This window comes from Toxoplasma gondii, chromosome X, assembly GCF_000006565.2.
Source record: "Toxoplasma gondii ME49 chromosome X, whole genome shotgun sequence".
In the NCBI taxonomy this organism is placed as follows: domain Eukaryota; phylum Apicomplexa; class Conoidasida; order Eucoccidiorida; family Sarcocystidae; genus Toxoplasma; species Toxoplasma gondii.
In genome coordinates, this window is record NC_031478.1 from 6,896,966 (window position 1) to 6,912,789 (window position 15,824).

The 15,824-nt window shown below is 50.1% G+C and overlaps 2 protein-coding genes across 2 annotated transcripts; both read right to left on the minus strand.

Moving 5' to 3' along the window:
* Positions 1-2,436: 2,436 nt before the first annotated feature.
* Positions 2,437-9,007, minus strand: TGME49_215328 (hypothetical protein; the record flags this gene model as incomplete). The annotated part of the gene is made up of 11 exons (XM_018779684.1): positions 2,437-2,504; positions 2,678-2,885; positions 3,653-3,724; positions 4,221-4,237; positions 4,696-5,097; positions 5,507-5,560; positions 6,074-6,206; positions 6,686-6,804; positions 7,106-7,483; positions 7,886-8,371; positions 8,890-9,007. 11 exons carry the CDS (start codon positions 9,005-9,007, stop codon positions 2,437-2,439), a joined length of 2,055 nt encoding a protein of 684 aa, XP_018635699.1.
* Positions 9,008-11,597: 2,590 nt separating this feature from the next.
* Positions 11,598-15,633, minus strand: AP2X10 (AP2 domain transcription factor AP2X-10; the record flags this gene model as incomplete). Its single annotated transcript, XM_018779685.1, has 4 exons — positions 11,598-12,935; positions 13,332-13,907; positions 14,204-15,145; positions 15,552-15,633. 4 exons carry the CDS (start codon positions 15,631-15,633, stop codon positions 11,923-11,925), a joined length of 2,613 nt encoding a protein of 870 aa, XP_018635698.1. The 3' UTR covers positions 11,598-11,922.
* Positions 15,634-15,824: the final 191 nt, after the last annotated feature.

Consider the following 15,824-nt stretch of genomic DNA (forward strand, 5'->3'; position numbering starts at 1 on the left):
GCGAATGACAAGTCGTAGCGATTCGCTGGCCTCCTGCTGAGCCGGCGAGACTACTCGCGCGCTCATGTCCACTGCAGATGTGGAGGCACGGTTTAACAGTGTCATGAAAGAAGTGCCTTACAGATATTTCTGATCCCAAATGACACGGATAGTAGTGAATCTGAAAACTAGTGCTGTCAAGAACCTTCCACTTATGTACGGCGTTATAATGTCGAGGGGGTAGTGTACCCGGAAGTGCCGAAAACGCGAGCAGGAATGTCAGAGCTGTGAATCAACCGGTCAGAGGTAGATGAAGGATCGACTACTTAAAGACCAAAAAAGTGGAAATATTCGCATAAGACGACGCGCCCAGAAAAAGCACACTCAGTGTTGAGCACGGGATACATGTACTGGACTGTCCAAATGACGGTTACTGCACCGCGTTAAGAAGTTTCGACAGCTAATGAATGGAGCTGACCACCGCGTAACTCAGGTACGCCATTCCCTGCCATGAAAACGTCACTGCAAACACACTGTTGTTTCCTTCGAGCTACTCATGTGAATCGACACCCCCTGCCTCAATCAATCAAAACTGAGTTATGCTTAATGAGCGCTGGCTACACTGTGGGGCCCTGTGGCGAGATTCTAGTGGAGCCAAGCGATACTTTGGACATCCCCCACAATGCAAAAGACTGCATTTAAGCCCGTTCTCACGTTCTGTGCCGACACGTTTGTGTGATGCGGTTTAGTGATGCACGATAAACGCGCGTACACTCCCTTCAGTAGCAAGCCGTCTGTCTTGTTAATGCTGCGGGAGTCTCTTGTCCAATGAAAGGCCCCCTAGCCCCGAGATGACGTCGGCAGACACTCAGTTGTAACTAATGAGGCAGCAAGGATCTGCAATCACGTGTCCCGCCCATTAGGCTGAGCGAAAATGTACATACTTGATAGCGCTTGTAATATCCCACGAAATAGGAGGCTTCGTCAAACTATGTGCACCTAGGCGTACAAGTTTCCACCTCTTCACTATACCACCATTCTCCACGTGTGCATCGTAACTCTCGTGACTTTGAATCCAATTCGCAGTAGCTGTGCGACGGTATGCTCTGTGTCTGTATTGGGCTTGACGCGATTGTCCTCCTACCACTTTCGCACGCGTTTCTCCTACCATCTTAAGTTGATGATAACACCCAACGCCGTACCACAGAACGTGAGTCGTTACCAATACCAGATACAGCATAGTCGAGCCAAAAAAGTGACTAACGTTGCATCCTGCACTTGTTCCAACGCAATCTATGGTTCTGTGGGTCACGGCTCATTTCTTGCAGCGGCATTCCGATATCTCGTTGACTACGTCTGCGGGAAGCTTGGGCTGTACAGGTGGTGGACTTAATTCTCTGTTATCCGTTCAATCACGGCCGCCAAATGTGTGTAATCTCCGGCCCAGTTTTTATTAGATGCGTTGTGTCTCATTGCCGGTGAGTGGCCAACAGATACGAGAGTGACGCGACTGCGACGGAGCTCCAGAGCCGTGAAAGGGTTACTTCGGAGGCAATCCAGCATTGTGACGGTCTATCAGTCTGCGCCAATGACAGAAGCAAAGACGTCCGAGACAGTGATCCAGACGCACGTCGCCACCGTCAAGGCATTCCACAAAGTCCTAGATTATACAATTTCTTCGCCTGGGTTGCTAATCACGAGACTCTGCGTAATCTGGGCGACAAGTCTGGGAGGCGCCGGTGACAACAGATGGCCCGGAAGACTTGATGCCAAAACATTCGTACGCGTGTGATTGAACTTCCAAGAACGCAGTATCAGGTTCTGCTGGCACGTTGTCGGCTGAATGCTCTCAGTGGGGACGCGTGACCGTCTAAAGACTTTACAATCTGTCCCCAAAGCACCGGAGATGCTTCTCCATCCGCTGCCTCGTCAGCATCAGGGACGCATCCGGGAAGAACTGCTGGTTTCTCACCTATATCTGTTAGATCTTTGATCGCTTGCTGCACTCTAGTTATTTTTGTATGAATCACCTCTGCGGGGTCGCCGTTTGCGTCCGCAGCTCCAACACGTGGCTCAGGAGCTAAATTCTTTGGCGAAGTTTCGGACGCGTCTTCTAAGCCATCCGCAGTCTTTGTTGGGGAGGCCGAGAGACGCCGGCCACACTCTTCCGTAACAGTCGATACATCAAATGCCCAGGCTCGCGGACGCAGCCAGAAGGTAGTGCTTGTTACAGTGAAAGAAACTGCCACTAAAAAGAGTAAAGGCGCAAAGGTCAAGCACAGCGCCAGCTTCCTACATGCGACAGCTTGTACTCTAATACATTACGATAGCAGATGTTCGATGCCGAAGCCGACAAATCACCAATGGATTTGCTGTAGGTTCATACAACTGGTGAGTCGAAGTGCATTCTAGTGACAGTGCCGATCTCGCCTACAGTGTTATATCTTATCGCTTCGTCTAAGTCAACTCACTAATGGTCCCCGAGACGATAAACGGGGCAGTTCTATCCCAATGGTACAAGCATCCTGCATGGAATTGAGCACAGAACGGAGCGATTCATCGAATGCACAAACGAGAAAAGTGGCGAGACGAGGCAGCTTCCATTGTTTTTCGCTGGAGGAACCTTGGCAGTTGATGCTCCAGCATGCAGTACCATCTCGCCCTAGAAGCAGGCGACGCCGCAGTAGGCTCTGCTTACCTGTGATCGTGGGAGACAGAATCCTCACAATATGAGCCGAACACAGCTGGCTATCGAATTGCTGAAGCTGCATCATCACGGGCACCATCTTGGTTCCAGCCTTCACGCCCGCCGGCATGGACATGCCAGCCCCACCACAGCAAATCAGCATCAGCGTGACGACAGTGGCTCTGTCTGTGGTGAAGCCCATGGCGAAAAGCACTCCGATCTGAAGAACACGTTCTCATGTGCCACAACTGAAGGAGATAACGGAACAAACTCTGAAGATTTTGGTGGACAGTTTGTCTGTGTCGGAACCACCAAGATTGACGGCATGTGGGACCTCGTGGCTTCTCTTCGGAATGCCCGCCTTACCTGGAATATGGAGCCCATAATATAGTATACAGCGTGTCCTAAAGAAAAAGCCGTTCGTACATGGAGGGAGACACTGCATACTGCGTGTTCCACAGAAACGAGCTAACCTCGGGTCGACAGCTAAATTCGCGTTTCTTGCGTTGCGAAGTTTGAGAGTAGAGTTCCAAAGCGAAGACAAGGAAACGAGGGTGGGCTTCAACAGAGTAATAAGCTTGTCCACAGCACTGTGTGCAATACACGCAGAGCAAAATAAGCTTGACACTCAACCGGCTAACACTGTTCGGAAGGCTCAGCGCTTGCATACAGGCTCTGAGTCGCAACCGCAAAACACCCCTTCACGACTGAGGCGCTCGTGCAAATAAAATGGAAATCGTGACAGGCAGGTTTTAGAAGAAAAAAAGCGTGTAAGCATCGGCTTCAAATGGTATCCCCTTTTTTGTGGATCGTGTGTGGAGTTCGGCAGTGCTGCACGCATTCTCGACTCAGCAGATCTCAGCCGAAGTCGTGTAGTATCATCTGCTTAAATATCGCCCCAGACAAGTGGCATGGTTCTTTTCTCTTATCAGAGGGTGACCATCGCGTGTGTGGTCTCCCCATTCGATTGCGGGGAAGTTGTCTTACCTTGTGAACTATGCCGAAAAGAGATTCGAGAAGATGAGGAAAGGAGGAAAGAAACGACGAAGCATCCGAGAGCTACTAGCGAAGACAGACCAGCGGAAGACTCCAATACGTGCATCTGGTGAAACACTGGCAAAGCATATGTCAGTAGGAACCCGGCACATTTGTTGTCTCAGTGGTGGCCCGTTAATCTTTTATACGCTGGCGGCATGTGTGCACCGATGGAAACAATAAAGATATTCCAGTTCATATCACTCGTAGCCCCGTCCCTTTCTCATGCGCGGTGGCGAAAAATTCGCCTGAGTACTACCACGTTAGGTTTGTAATACTTCTGCCACATCTGGGCCGGTCGACGCAGCGATAAAGTGGCAGATCCGTACGGCCTACAGAGCCTACTCGATTAAATATTCAGTCGAGCGCAAACGCAGTGACCCCTGTGATCGACAACAGAAGAAACCTCACAGAAGAGAGTGTAGATTAGAGTTGTTATGTAGAAGACCGCCGCGGAAAAGAAAACTGGCCAAACCCGGAGAGCATTCGTTGAAAGTACGGATTCCGGTCCTTTTCTTACAGCGGCCCTTGTTTCTCCTGAATAGTCCGAAATAGCGGGAAGCAGTCAAGGGGGGGTTTCTTTGTTCACTGCATCAATGATTTTACGGAGATGCCTGTCGACTGGCTGTGCTGCACCGTGAAAGCAAGATACAGTACCCACCGTCTTCACATTCACGATAGGCAACTGCGAATCTGGGGTACGTTGAACCATTGCTGGTAACTCACAAGCAATGTTATATCGAAACTGGCTGCAGGATGGTAAATAAGGGCATGCTCAAGCAGATTCAACACGTACAAGTGCAACTAAAATGACTCTCTTATTCAGGGAATTGCGGCAGATCCGATGAGACTTTCGTCTCTGTGTCCACGTAAGTAAACGATGAGAGAAGACCTCCCTGTTTTATTTATTTGAAGGCTGCACATGGGCTCAATGCATTTATTTGGCGGCAACGTGCCATCTGTGCTGCGATGCCAGTCAACTCGTTTCGCCTTACGGACGACTGCGACAGAACTCTTGAGAGCGTCATCCGTCAACATCTCTTTGTTGTACGACTTGAGGGGCAAGAAATCCAGCTGTGGTATGGTGATCATGTGTCTCTCTATCCAGATGTTTCCAACTCTTTCCGTCACCTCTTTGGTGGTGAAGCAAATATGCGCGTTTGCGGAGAAACTGTAGTAAAACAGGTGGAGGTCCTTTCCTCCGCGAATTTCCGCCCGTTCTTTTCGTTTCTCATCATGAGCTTTGAACTCCAGAGGCGCTTGCTTGAGTCCACCGTATTTGCTGATCGTTAAACCGGAGACCAGCGATGGCCCATTACGTCGAAAACAAACCGGTGGTCCAAGTCTATTTCTTTTCTCGCGTTTAAGTTTCATGTCGAGTCGATCGGACAATTTCCCTACGCTCGGGCACACACCTCTGGTCGTGCGTCTATAAACAAAAAGTAGAGAAACTGGCTGATTCCACTGCGACTGCGCTTTCGCGTCGAACACACCGACAATGCCTTGAGACATCTGATTTAGCGTTGTTAATGAAGTACAACCGCCTGTACTTCTTGATACACTGCACACTGACCCAAGTCTGTCCCACGCACTGGCTGTCGAATAGAGGTGTACCGAGAGTATAACATATCGTTCATTCTAACTTGTAAGGCCGCACTAAAGTGTAAATGATATCTTTGGCACCTATAGCAACTTGCATTAACAGTAGGTAGCAATTTTGATGGGAGAACACACTTTTCGTAGACAATCTTCCGCTGCGCCTACTGTGAGTTCGACCTCTACGACTTTGCATTAGCAATCTCTTACTGGTATTTGCTGTCTGTTTCATGATCTCCTTGTAACTCGGTGGAAGCACCAGGACTGAAGAAGGTAGCGAAGTGGTCGAAATTGACAGATCCTCGCTTTGATGGTAGGCGGGGGGGAACCTCATAAACCTCTGTCATTGCCGCTTGTCTTTTTTCGGGCGTTAGGAATTGAGTTTCGGAAAACGATGCTCTTACTGGCGATGGTGATCTGCTGTGGTAGCCACTCGAACTTGAACTCAAGGGAGACTGATTAAGAGACGATAGGGACATTTCGTCAGACCCTCGGGATCGGTCGATAGGTGGTCGGTGGTTGAGCTCGTGCCGTTGCAACCGTCCTTCACTGCGCACCGGAGAAGCATCGGTATTAATGGAAGGCTTAATCTCTGAACCTACGCAGACGTCGCAGATGTGTGTTTCCACCAGCGCCTGAATTCTCAAATCGTACGAGTTTTGTCATGTTGACTCCAGGCAACTTGACAGGGTGGTCTGTTGTAGATGGAATTCTTAGTATTCGGTTGTGACTTTTAAGTGTGATTCCTGCGGTCGCATATGCAACCGGTTCTCTCACCTGCTTCGATGGGCCCGACGCCTTCAGCCGTGTCTGTCTTCGGGATATTATTTTCTGTGTAGTCGCGCGAGTAATCATAGACAAGTTCAACATCTTCGGTTACCGGCGAAGACGCCAATGGGAGAGAGCAAGCCTACATGCATCGAAAGCAGGCAGTACGAAACATCCATTTACGCAGTCTGTCTGCTAGGTCAGAGCTTCTCGTTACCACAATAAACCAGGACTCCGAAGGGTGGAGTAACTTGTTGACTTCACATATGTCGAACTATCGTGGCGACATGATGCCGTCACCGTTTCAATCTTCGAGGATGTAAAACACGCATTCCCCTTTTCCTGAAGGTAAGAATCGACAGCCAACAAGGGCAGCGTGTAGCACATTTGTCTGCCGCCCCTTGTTAATAAATATTCACTAGTTCCGACAAACGCGATTCCGTACTATTTCCTGCCGTGGCGATCTGTCTGGCGGTGCTTCATCTCATCTACCGCATTTTCACTTTTTTTGAAGCTTTGGATGCAGGCAGACTAACTCACATCCTTTGACCTCTCTGATATGGCTGAAGCCGGTGACGAACGAACTGGAGCGTCGTTTGAAAAGATTGGTGTTTGTTTTACTTCTGCTGCCGGACAGTGCATTCGTTCTTGGCCCGCATCGAATTTGGTGGCATTGACTGCACACTCTCGGGGAGTCCAGGAAGAATGGCAGCTTGTGTGGTCTGACGACCCCATTGAAACTGCCACAAAAGAACATAGCAACAGATGCACGTCTGTCCGCAAATTACATGCGATTGCCGGCAGATTCTCTGCAGATCCTAGCATGAGAGAAGCCGTCATGAGCTTCAGGGACGTGCCGGAGGGTATGGCGGGGGAGGGGGAGGGGATATGATGTACAATTCAAATGGAGTGAAATATGTCAAACAGGATGTCGGAACTATGTTGAGGAGCGATGCAGGACTGCAACCGCCAAGGTGCATAGACTCGATCGCGTCACTGCGTTTTTGTTTGCGAGCATTTCATGCGCGTCTCCGAGGGTACCTGGGTCCGAACGGACAGATGCCTGGCTGAGGCCGTCAGTACTCGAGGAGAAGTAACGGTTGTCGTCGAGACTGTCATCATCTTCCCCATAGCTGTCAGTATAATCGTATTCATCCTCGTTGTCTCGGTCAAAGATGGTCCGGTCTGCGACGGGTCTGACTCCGGAGGTTGTCGGCTGTGGCTGGAATCTTCCAGTGGGATGCCGTGCAATCGTCTTGCCGTCTTCGACTTTCAGAATCGGCATGCCTGCATGAAGCGAAACCCGCCTCTTTTCTTGCTCGTTGGTCTTCTCGATTTCGTCTTCTGTTGCGGCCTTCTCTTCCAAGTTCTTGCTGAGATTAAGCGCGTCCATCAGGTCTTCATATGTGTACCCTCGTACTGCCACACAGTCTGTAATTAACAAAACCCAACGTCAATAACTCATAACCGTGTTCATTCTGCAACCTTGTGTTCGCGGCGATATCCGATACGTCATGAGCTATTAGCGCAATACCGGAAATATCAATATTTGTAAGTCTTCACCATATTAGCAGGCGTGGTCGATTGCTTTTGATGCTATACTCGGCGCGTGCTAAATAACCCTAGTGCATCTATTCTGTCGTTCCTCATTCTAGGTAGCCCGCAGAAGACAAGGGAGCTCAAATGCTACATGATAAACCAGAAGAAAATGCGAAATCTATTGTAATGGTGGTTTCCTTGTGAGCTGCGGGTCCGCAGGCAAGTATCTTGGGTGGCCTAAACAAGGCGGTACAACCGACCCATTATGACGACATTCCTCACTTGAAGGAACAGGAGCGCTGAACTGACCGATGAAGCTGAGCATCATAATAATCCCATGGACCCCCAAGACGGCTCGGATTCCCAGTTGTGAAGAACAATTCGCCGTCCCCGTGCCGGTCATGTTGTATACCCACAACTCGTAGGTAATGAAAACAGTAGCACAGACGCCAGCACCGAGGAGGGTTCCGACATCATACACCTTGTGAAAGTTCGCAAAATCTTCGAGTTGCTCATTGGGGTCTCGAGATGTGAGTAAGGTCCAGTTCAGCAAGGTCTCGGCCGCGCAGGATACTAGGCCAGTCAAGGCATGGGTCAGGTAGAACGAGGGCAAATCAGTGCCGACACACGAGGCAAGAATAAGGAGGAACGAGGCATGCAGAAAGAGAAAAAGTCGTGTTGCGGTCGTAAAGCTTGACCTCAGCATAATCACAGGAAGTAGTGCTGCCCCAAAAACTTGTAGAAGAGCGTGGAGGCTTGCTGCTAATCCTGAAAGCACCGGAGACAGCAGGCCGGGTCCAGCACGCGACGTCTTTGAAATCCAGACACACGTGGTTCGGAGTCGCGCTCGGACATTGGCTTCATGATTGCAGCGAGGTGTCAACTTCAACTATTGCCTCGAACGGTGTCTGAACCCTCGCTTTAGTCCTTTTTCCCCTTCTCTGCTGCATGCATCTTCAACATTAACTTAGATTTTTCTGCAGCTAGCACTGGGGTGTTACTGTCGTAATGTAAAACCAAAAGCAGGAAAAACCACAATCGGCTGCATAGTCTGATTCGCCAGGACAGGTAATGCACTCCGCAAGTTTTTGACATCCGAGGGGAAGTGAATATGTTTGCTGACGGCTTGCCACACTCATTCGCCAGCGGATTAGGAATGCGGAGCTTGCTTAAACGTGCTCATTCTCTACCATTTTACTCCACCTTGCAAGCAAAAAGGTATATTATATTGTGGCCGTTATCCGACATTGAATTCGGTGGCCGCGTAGTACCACAAGGAAACTGACCTAAATGGACGGTGGTTCCACCATTGATTTCTTTCATCCAGACGCCCCGTAGAGTGGCAAGACCTGCCACAGCAGAGACTTCAGCAGTCGCCGCGGCAATAAGAGCCCATGCCCTCATCTCGATGGTGAAAATCGTTTTTCTTTAGATCGTTGTGGTTACTCAACTCAGGTGGCGGCGCAAATTGTTGCCTACACCACCGTGTGAGACCCAACGAGAACGATACCTTTCGTTACGAATTCTGTGAATCGACATCGCCCGTTTGTACAGCACGGGATACACGAGTAATGCACTCCGTTAACGAGGACATCACATTCAAGCAAGACACGTAGCTGTTTTGTGCGTGACCTTTGCTGCTCTGCATGACGGCACAAAGTATTCAGAAAGAATCGTAGTGGAGTTCATCAATTCTTCCCAGCACGTGGGAATATTCGTGTTGCTTTGCAAGTCATTCATTTCTTAGAGAGCAGTTGTTCAGACATCAAGCATGCCAATCTGCGCCGCAGTGCAGCACAGAACGGTCAAGCTGGAACATGTGAAATAACATATACACCGACAGTCACCGAACTAATCTCGTTTTGCTTCTTCCTCCGAGATGTGGTCCCTTCTCAACCGTCTATTCAAGGAGCACATGACCAACAAAGTGTGCTATGGGTTTGAAAGAACACTCTGTGTGCAGCGCACTGACCCGTTGGAGTCGTTTTCGAAACTGAATCGAAGCGTATTGTTCTCTCCAGTTGTGGCTCAGTTTCTTCTTTTCATTTTTGCTGAAATAGAAACTCAAAATGCTGAAAGGCTGCTTTTCCAAGCAACACTGGTGTGGGAACAGATGAGTTACGATTATGGTGGAATTTGTGGCAGTCAGCGTCACAGGCGAGGAGCGACGTTTCTCAGGGCCACTGAAACCCCGCACAAGCGGAAAGAAATTTACTACCTTTTTTGCCTCAGAACTAACTTTATTAAATGCGTCCACTCTGCCGCTCCATTGCTTCTTTGATGACGATTCGTGTTCTCGATTCATCGTATCGTGGCAGAAATCAGTACATGATGTGTGGGCGAGAATACTCCATATCGGATTCCCTCTGTGATCGTCATGTCATCGAATCTGATATTCCACGGAACTGATGCAGCATGATTAGTGTAAGAGATGTTGTATAGTCATCATTCCACTCTTCGGACTGTGGAGTTGTCGACTCACCACATTTGAAGACGCGTTCTAGTCCGCGATAACCTTGTAAAAGTTTAGAGTCCCACACATAATCGGGTTGCAAATATGACGACTCAAACAAGACGCATTTCGCATCCTGCGTAGAGTCTCTGAATGTGTCTGTCATCTATTGAAATCGTGCGTTTAGTCAGCATAAATTCCCAAAGATTAGTCCTACACGGCCCCTGTGTCCCGCCCTCCCAGAGTGCAGTAAAACGCTTTCTGCACCGAGAAGTGCAGATAATTCTCAATTTACTGGGGATCGAATCCCTGTCAATGGAACTACAGTTCGTCTACTGATGCTACGGGAACCAAAGCCCTGCCACTGTTTACGCTAAGTCGCCGTTAAACATAGCTTGGGCGCTGATTGTGATCGGGCAAGGGATTTTAGAAGAAAAATCAATGATTCGACGTGCGGTATCTAGCCTGACAACGGGTAGGGCGTTTTTCGATGCCTTCTGGTGACGCGAGTCTAAACACTCCGCAAGTTCTGCACCGTCCAAGCAAATGTTTTTAAAGGCAAGATAGCCAGCCCTCTGTACTTCCCTCGTTCACATTTCCTAACAGACGTCCTATCCCTCTCGTTGCTTCAGACAATGACTGATGCGAATGTTCAGCCCCTCAACGAGAAGGAATGCCTTCATTCTCACGCAACGACCCCCAGAAAGCAATTCTCTGTAGCGTCGCTACAGGCAAAAGTGCAACACCTTTGCGAAAGTACTAACGCTGGCGTGTAAATATCCGTATCTTGGAAAGCCACATCCAGCTGCGGTGTAGCTCGATCCGGTGGTGCGCTATGAAATATGCCTACGGCTGGCAGGAACGCATCGGATTGCCGCGGGGCCGTCAGGAAAGACCCAACTTTTTCCAAGATTTACATCCTGACAAGGAAAACTTGAGTGTTCCTGACACGGGGCAGTCGGCGACAGGTTTCTTGAAGCATCCTGGCGAAGATACAATAGCACAAAAGTCAAGTGTAACGTCGGCGACGTCCGATTCTGGCTGATGAGAAGTGACTCCCAAACATCCGCTTGAGAAAATAGTCATCCATAACAAGCACTTCATAGAAAAAACGCATTTGTGGACAGGACGCACTATTTGAAAAAAGGAAGTGCGTTTGAGGGGATCAGCGTGTCAGGAAGACAAGCTTTGTAACGCGTCGGCAGGGTTCAGTACCGCATTCTCCTCATTCTATTCGCCTTTCTAGAGCTCTGTAGCAGACATGATGCCCTTCGCCAATACAATGAAGGCAGCAAATATTTCGAACTCCATTATCGTCGACTTTTTTAATGACGCGGAAAGTCTGCATGTTGCTCTGTTATCCAGCTTATGAGGGGTTGTCAACATGGCTCCAATCAAAGTACCTGCCATTCAAAGTAAGCTTCTCGTTGAGGTTTAAGAGGGCATCAGCACATTCCTGAGACATGTCTAAGAGTCCCGAGCTGCCCGATGACTCGACAGGTAACTGAGGTAGCGCAAAAAAACGCGAATGTTGCTTTGAATCACGTGTATCACCGGATCCAAGGTATGTTGTTAGCAGAGCATAGGTAAGATGACAATTATTGTAGAAATAGAACCAATTGAACACCATATAATAATGTAAAACGATCATCAGGGTACTACGGGATCTTTCGATTTAAAAAGGACTCGGTCGTCTCCTTTATCGAGGGGAAATTTCTGTGCATTAATTAGCGGTGTGCGACAAAGTTAACCATGAGACGCCCGGTAGACGTGTTTTCTGGCGCCCCATCTTGGATAGACATTGTGCTGGTTGATCTAGGAGGCTGTCTACTGATTCAGAAAAGCGTAAACTGCTGTTTATTGCCTTTTAGTAAGCCCTCGGTGTGTCCGTGTCAGGCCCAGAGAGTAGCAACTTTCCCGTGATATCATCGTTCTCGGAACCTAAAAAGAACTGTGAGGGACTTAGCAACGATAGCTCGTCATCCTCGAAACCGTGCCTGGAGCTGTGATTTCCTTCGAGCAGAGTACCATGATCTGAGCCGGGTTCTCCGAAAAAGTTGTTTGTCTGGTGCTTGTGTCCGTCCCCCGTTTGGCCTTTCTGGCCGTCGGAGCATCCCCAGGAGTCGGGCCTGGGGCTGTAGCTGAGACTTCTCAGATAGAATCCACTGCTGCTACTACTGTCGTAGCAGGAAGATGTGGAGTATCGGCCTGAAGATCCTTCCAAAGACAGAATTCCACCTGACCCAAGATCCTGACTGTCGTTGCTATCCAAGTCCTCCCAGAAGGACTGAATAAAGTCTTCTCCTCGAAGTTGTTGCTGTCGTTGTGTGGGTGCGACGCATTGATCCGTCTGCATGCCAGTATCGCCACTAAAGATACCGCTGCTACTACCGAAGGAGACGCCAGCGCTTCTGCGGTGGAGGCTGGTGACATCTGTTTCCCTGTGGTCAAATGTAGATTCGACGACTGCCGCGACCGACTGGTTTTGTTGTTTCTTCCGACCGTTGCTCACTCGTGAAGTATTGCTTGCTTGGAGCGTGACACCGCGGTCGGGGTAACTTTGGGATTCTTTCCAGGTGTTTGTGCTTTGTTTTGGCTGTGAGGTGTCGCTGACAGTGCAGGTACCCTGTTGACTGGTTTCACTGCCCTTGGCAACCTCAGCACCGCTTGCAGGCGTAGCGGAGGTTTCTCCTCCGGTCTCCGTCTCGTCAATTCCCAAATTACACGTTTTTAGTGTTGTTGCTCCATGCGGAACTTTTTCCTCGTATGCCTTTCTGGCACGCTTGAGAGCTTCTGAATTCCCCCACTTCTCCACTGAAAATGCTTTCCATCCTGGGTGACCATCAGCGTACCAACTCGCCGCCCAGAAGCGTTTGATGCCTGTTGACAGCAATCAGCATGCTGTGCGTTTTGAATGGCCAAAAACGTTGATGACTACTCTAGCTACCACGTGTTACTCTGCATGGGAAGGAGAGAGGAATTAAGCAATGAAAGGCTTGTTCATCCCCCACGGTATTCAGTGTTTCCATGTTCATGTGGGCACTTGTACCAACACGTGGCCACTTGCACCTCTCACCTCATAACCGGTGGCGACTAGACAGGCATGAGGCACTTAAACGTCTGGCTGTGGAGGTGGATTCATTAACCATATCTAGTCGCATCCACCGAAATGTCCCCCAGAGTTGCTATGTTAAGCCTAATTCCAACTCAGGACGCCCCGTGTCTGCTGCGAAAATCCAGTGTTTTATCGCTTCCCTGTGCGGCAGGTCTACTTACCCCTAGTGAATTGAAAAACTCCCGGCTGCTTTGTTTTGTTGTGCCGCGTCGATTTCATCGTCATAGAAGCACATGCCCCACCTGCTGAGGCCTGTTTGCCTGACTGCTGAGAGGTCCCAGCTGCAGGAGAGGCAGCAGCCCCGCTCTGCTGCAGTTGAGAAGATGACGTGTGACTGTGCGGATGCTCAGGATTCGTTTCTGCTGTCCGTCCTGCAGCTGCATCCTCTACAGCAGTACTAGATTTGTCGTTGCCCATCGTCATCCGAGCTCCCACCACAGGAGCAGCATTACGAGATAACGCACTCTGTTGCGGTGGCTGCTCTCCAGAACCTTCCCCCTCGTCGCCGCGCGGAACTGGTGCGGAGCCTGGTGTGGGTGTGCTACTTACTGATATGGACATGCTGGTGGCCTCTTCGTTCTTCTCCGTGAAATGGTCGTCTGTTTCGCCAGTCTCTAGTTCCGCAAGATGCTGACTACACGAAGCAGCAACGCTCTGTTCACCAATGTCATTCTGCGCAGAGGGTGCCATACTGGTCACGTTGGGCATGGCCCAGGCTCCGTTCGTCGACAGTTGTTCTGTATGCCAAGCACGTGGAAGGCAAAGTCATCAGATGAACAGCGACTGGAGCCTGCAGTTTGTGCAGTGACAGGAGTACCGATCTTGAGAACGGCATCAGTAGCTCACAAGGAGTCACTGTGTTACTGGATCCTCTACTATGCAACTTGTGGCTTGTGGGAAAGCGTCCACATACTGGTGAAAAGGGCTGGTCCCAGCTATCCTCTGTGTATGTGCACTTTTGGGAGTGCTGCATAGATTACGAGGACTGCTGTATATTCACAAAGAACTGACTATGGTTCATGCCTCGTCTTACCGGCGCCAGGAGTTGCCCCTGTGATAGCATGCTGTTGTAGCTGCCTCTGCAGCAGAACACGTCTTGAAGTCACGGCTGGCCGTGGTTTCTTATAAATATCAGCAGCGTCACCTTCCTCGGCGACGACAGCCGCCGTTCGGTATCGGCCTCTTCTCTGCTTCCCACCTCCAGTAGAAACCGTCTGTCCCCCACCTCCTGCCTCTCCGGCTCCATCATAGCCACAGCAAGCACCATCCTTCACACTTCCATTGCCACAGCCTTTACCTGAGTTGCCTGTTTGGGTAGGGCAGCGTATGCTCGCTGCCCTTTCAGAAGTGCTGTAGGTGCGATCTCTAGGGGACTGCTGGAGACGCCCTCCCGGTCGGTGTTGTGAGTGATCGGTTCGCCCGGGAAAGATTCCCGATTCCTCCGTAGAAGATTCCGTTGCTTCTGCAGGCGCAGGATCCAGTCGGACCTGGCCATATCCACAGCATAAGCATTCAGTAGGCCCCCCAAGGACAGAGGTGTGCACGAGTGAAGCATCCCTGCATACAGATCCTTCGTTTCCAGACACGCTGATTTGACCCGCTCCACTGTGTACGGCAGCTGGATTTGAAAACGGCGGTACGAGCCAGCCGGTAGATGGGATGGGAGCCAGTCCGATTCCACACGCACCGCCTTGTGCTTCTGCAGTTGCTGGTAGACTGACTGTCCCAGCTGCCTCAGAAGCTGCGGACGCAGTCCCTGCAAAGCTGGGTTTCATTAAAGTGCCATGCGACACCAGAGATGATAGAGGTGATGGGGAGGGGCACGTAGCTGGCAGCAGCCCTAGGAGCTGGAGACTGAGAAGCGCTTGATGCTGTAGTACCAGGGCTTGCGGAATGCGAAACGGTGGATACGAGCCGCGGCAGCGCTGCTGCATACAGAGCGGGGTCAGGATGGACTCCAGAATTTGGACTCTTGCTGCAGAAAGAAGCATGATCCGTCTCATTCCACACGCAACTAGCTGCAAAGCAACTCGGAGACGCACGCACATTTTGAGTCTCAATCACACGGAACGACTGCCAGTTCGTTCTAGTCACACACTCACAAGGCGAGGTCGCACGGCCAGGCACCGGGGTCGGTCGAGACACCGGCAACGCATTCTTTTTATCAAAAAACTCTCTAGAAGGTGGCGTACATCATAACACAAAATGAATGCTGCTGATCACATTCCAACGGCGTTCATGACCCGAGCCAGCGAAGATTATCACTGTTGCCGTGTACAGAAACGAGTATCGGGGTTGACGGACCCACACGCGCGCTGAAATCTACGGTACTAGCAAACAGCCATAAGCAAGTGACCAGAAAACCTGTTGAGCTGGCGTACCTTTTGTGTTCCGGCTGCCTTCTCTCCACGCATCTCGAAGGCCGTCCAAGGCCGCCAGGACGAAATGAAGGCTGAATGCCATTACATCAATACGGACAGTTCGTGAACTGGCTTCTGTCACAGCGAGGCGAAAAAGAACACACGGCTGAATCTGCGATACAATGACCACAAATTCTCAATGCCATAACACAGCTTTACGATAGCACAGAAAACCACATGGCACTTTAGCTGAACTCTTCTGTTAAATCAAACCAAGCCGTCTACGCTTTTCAT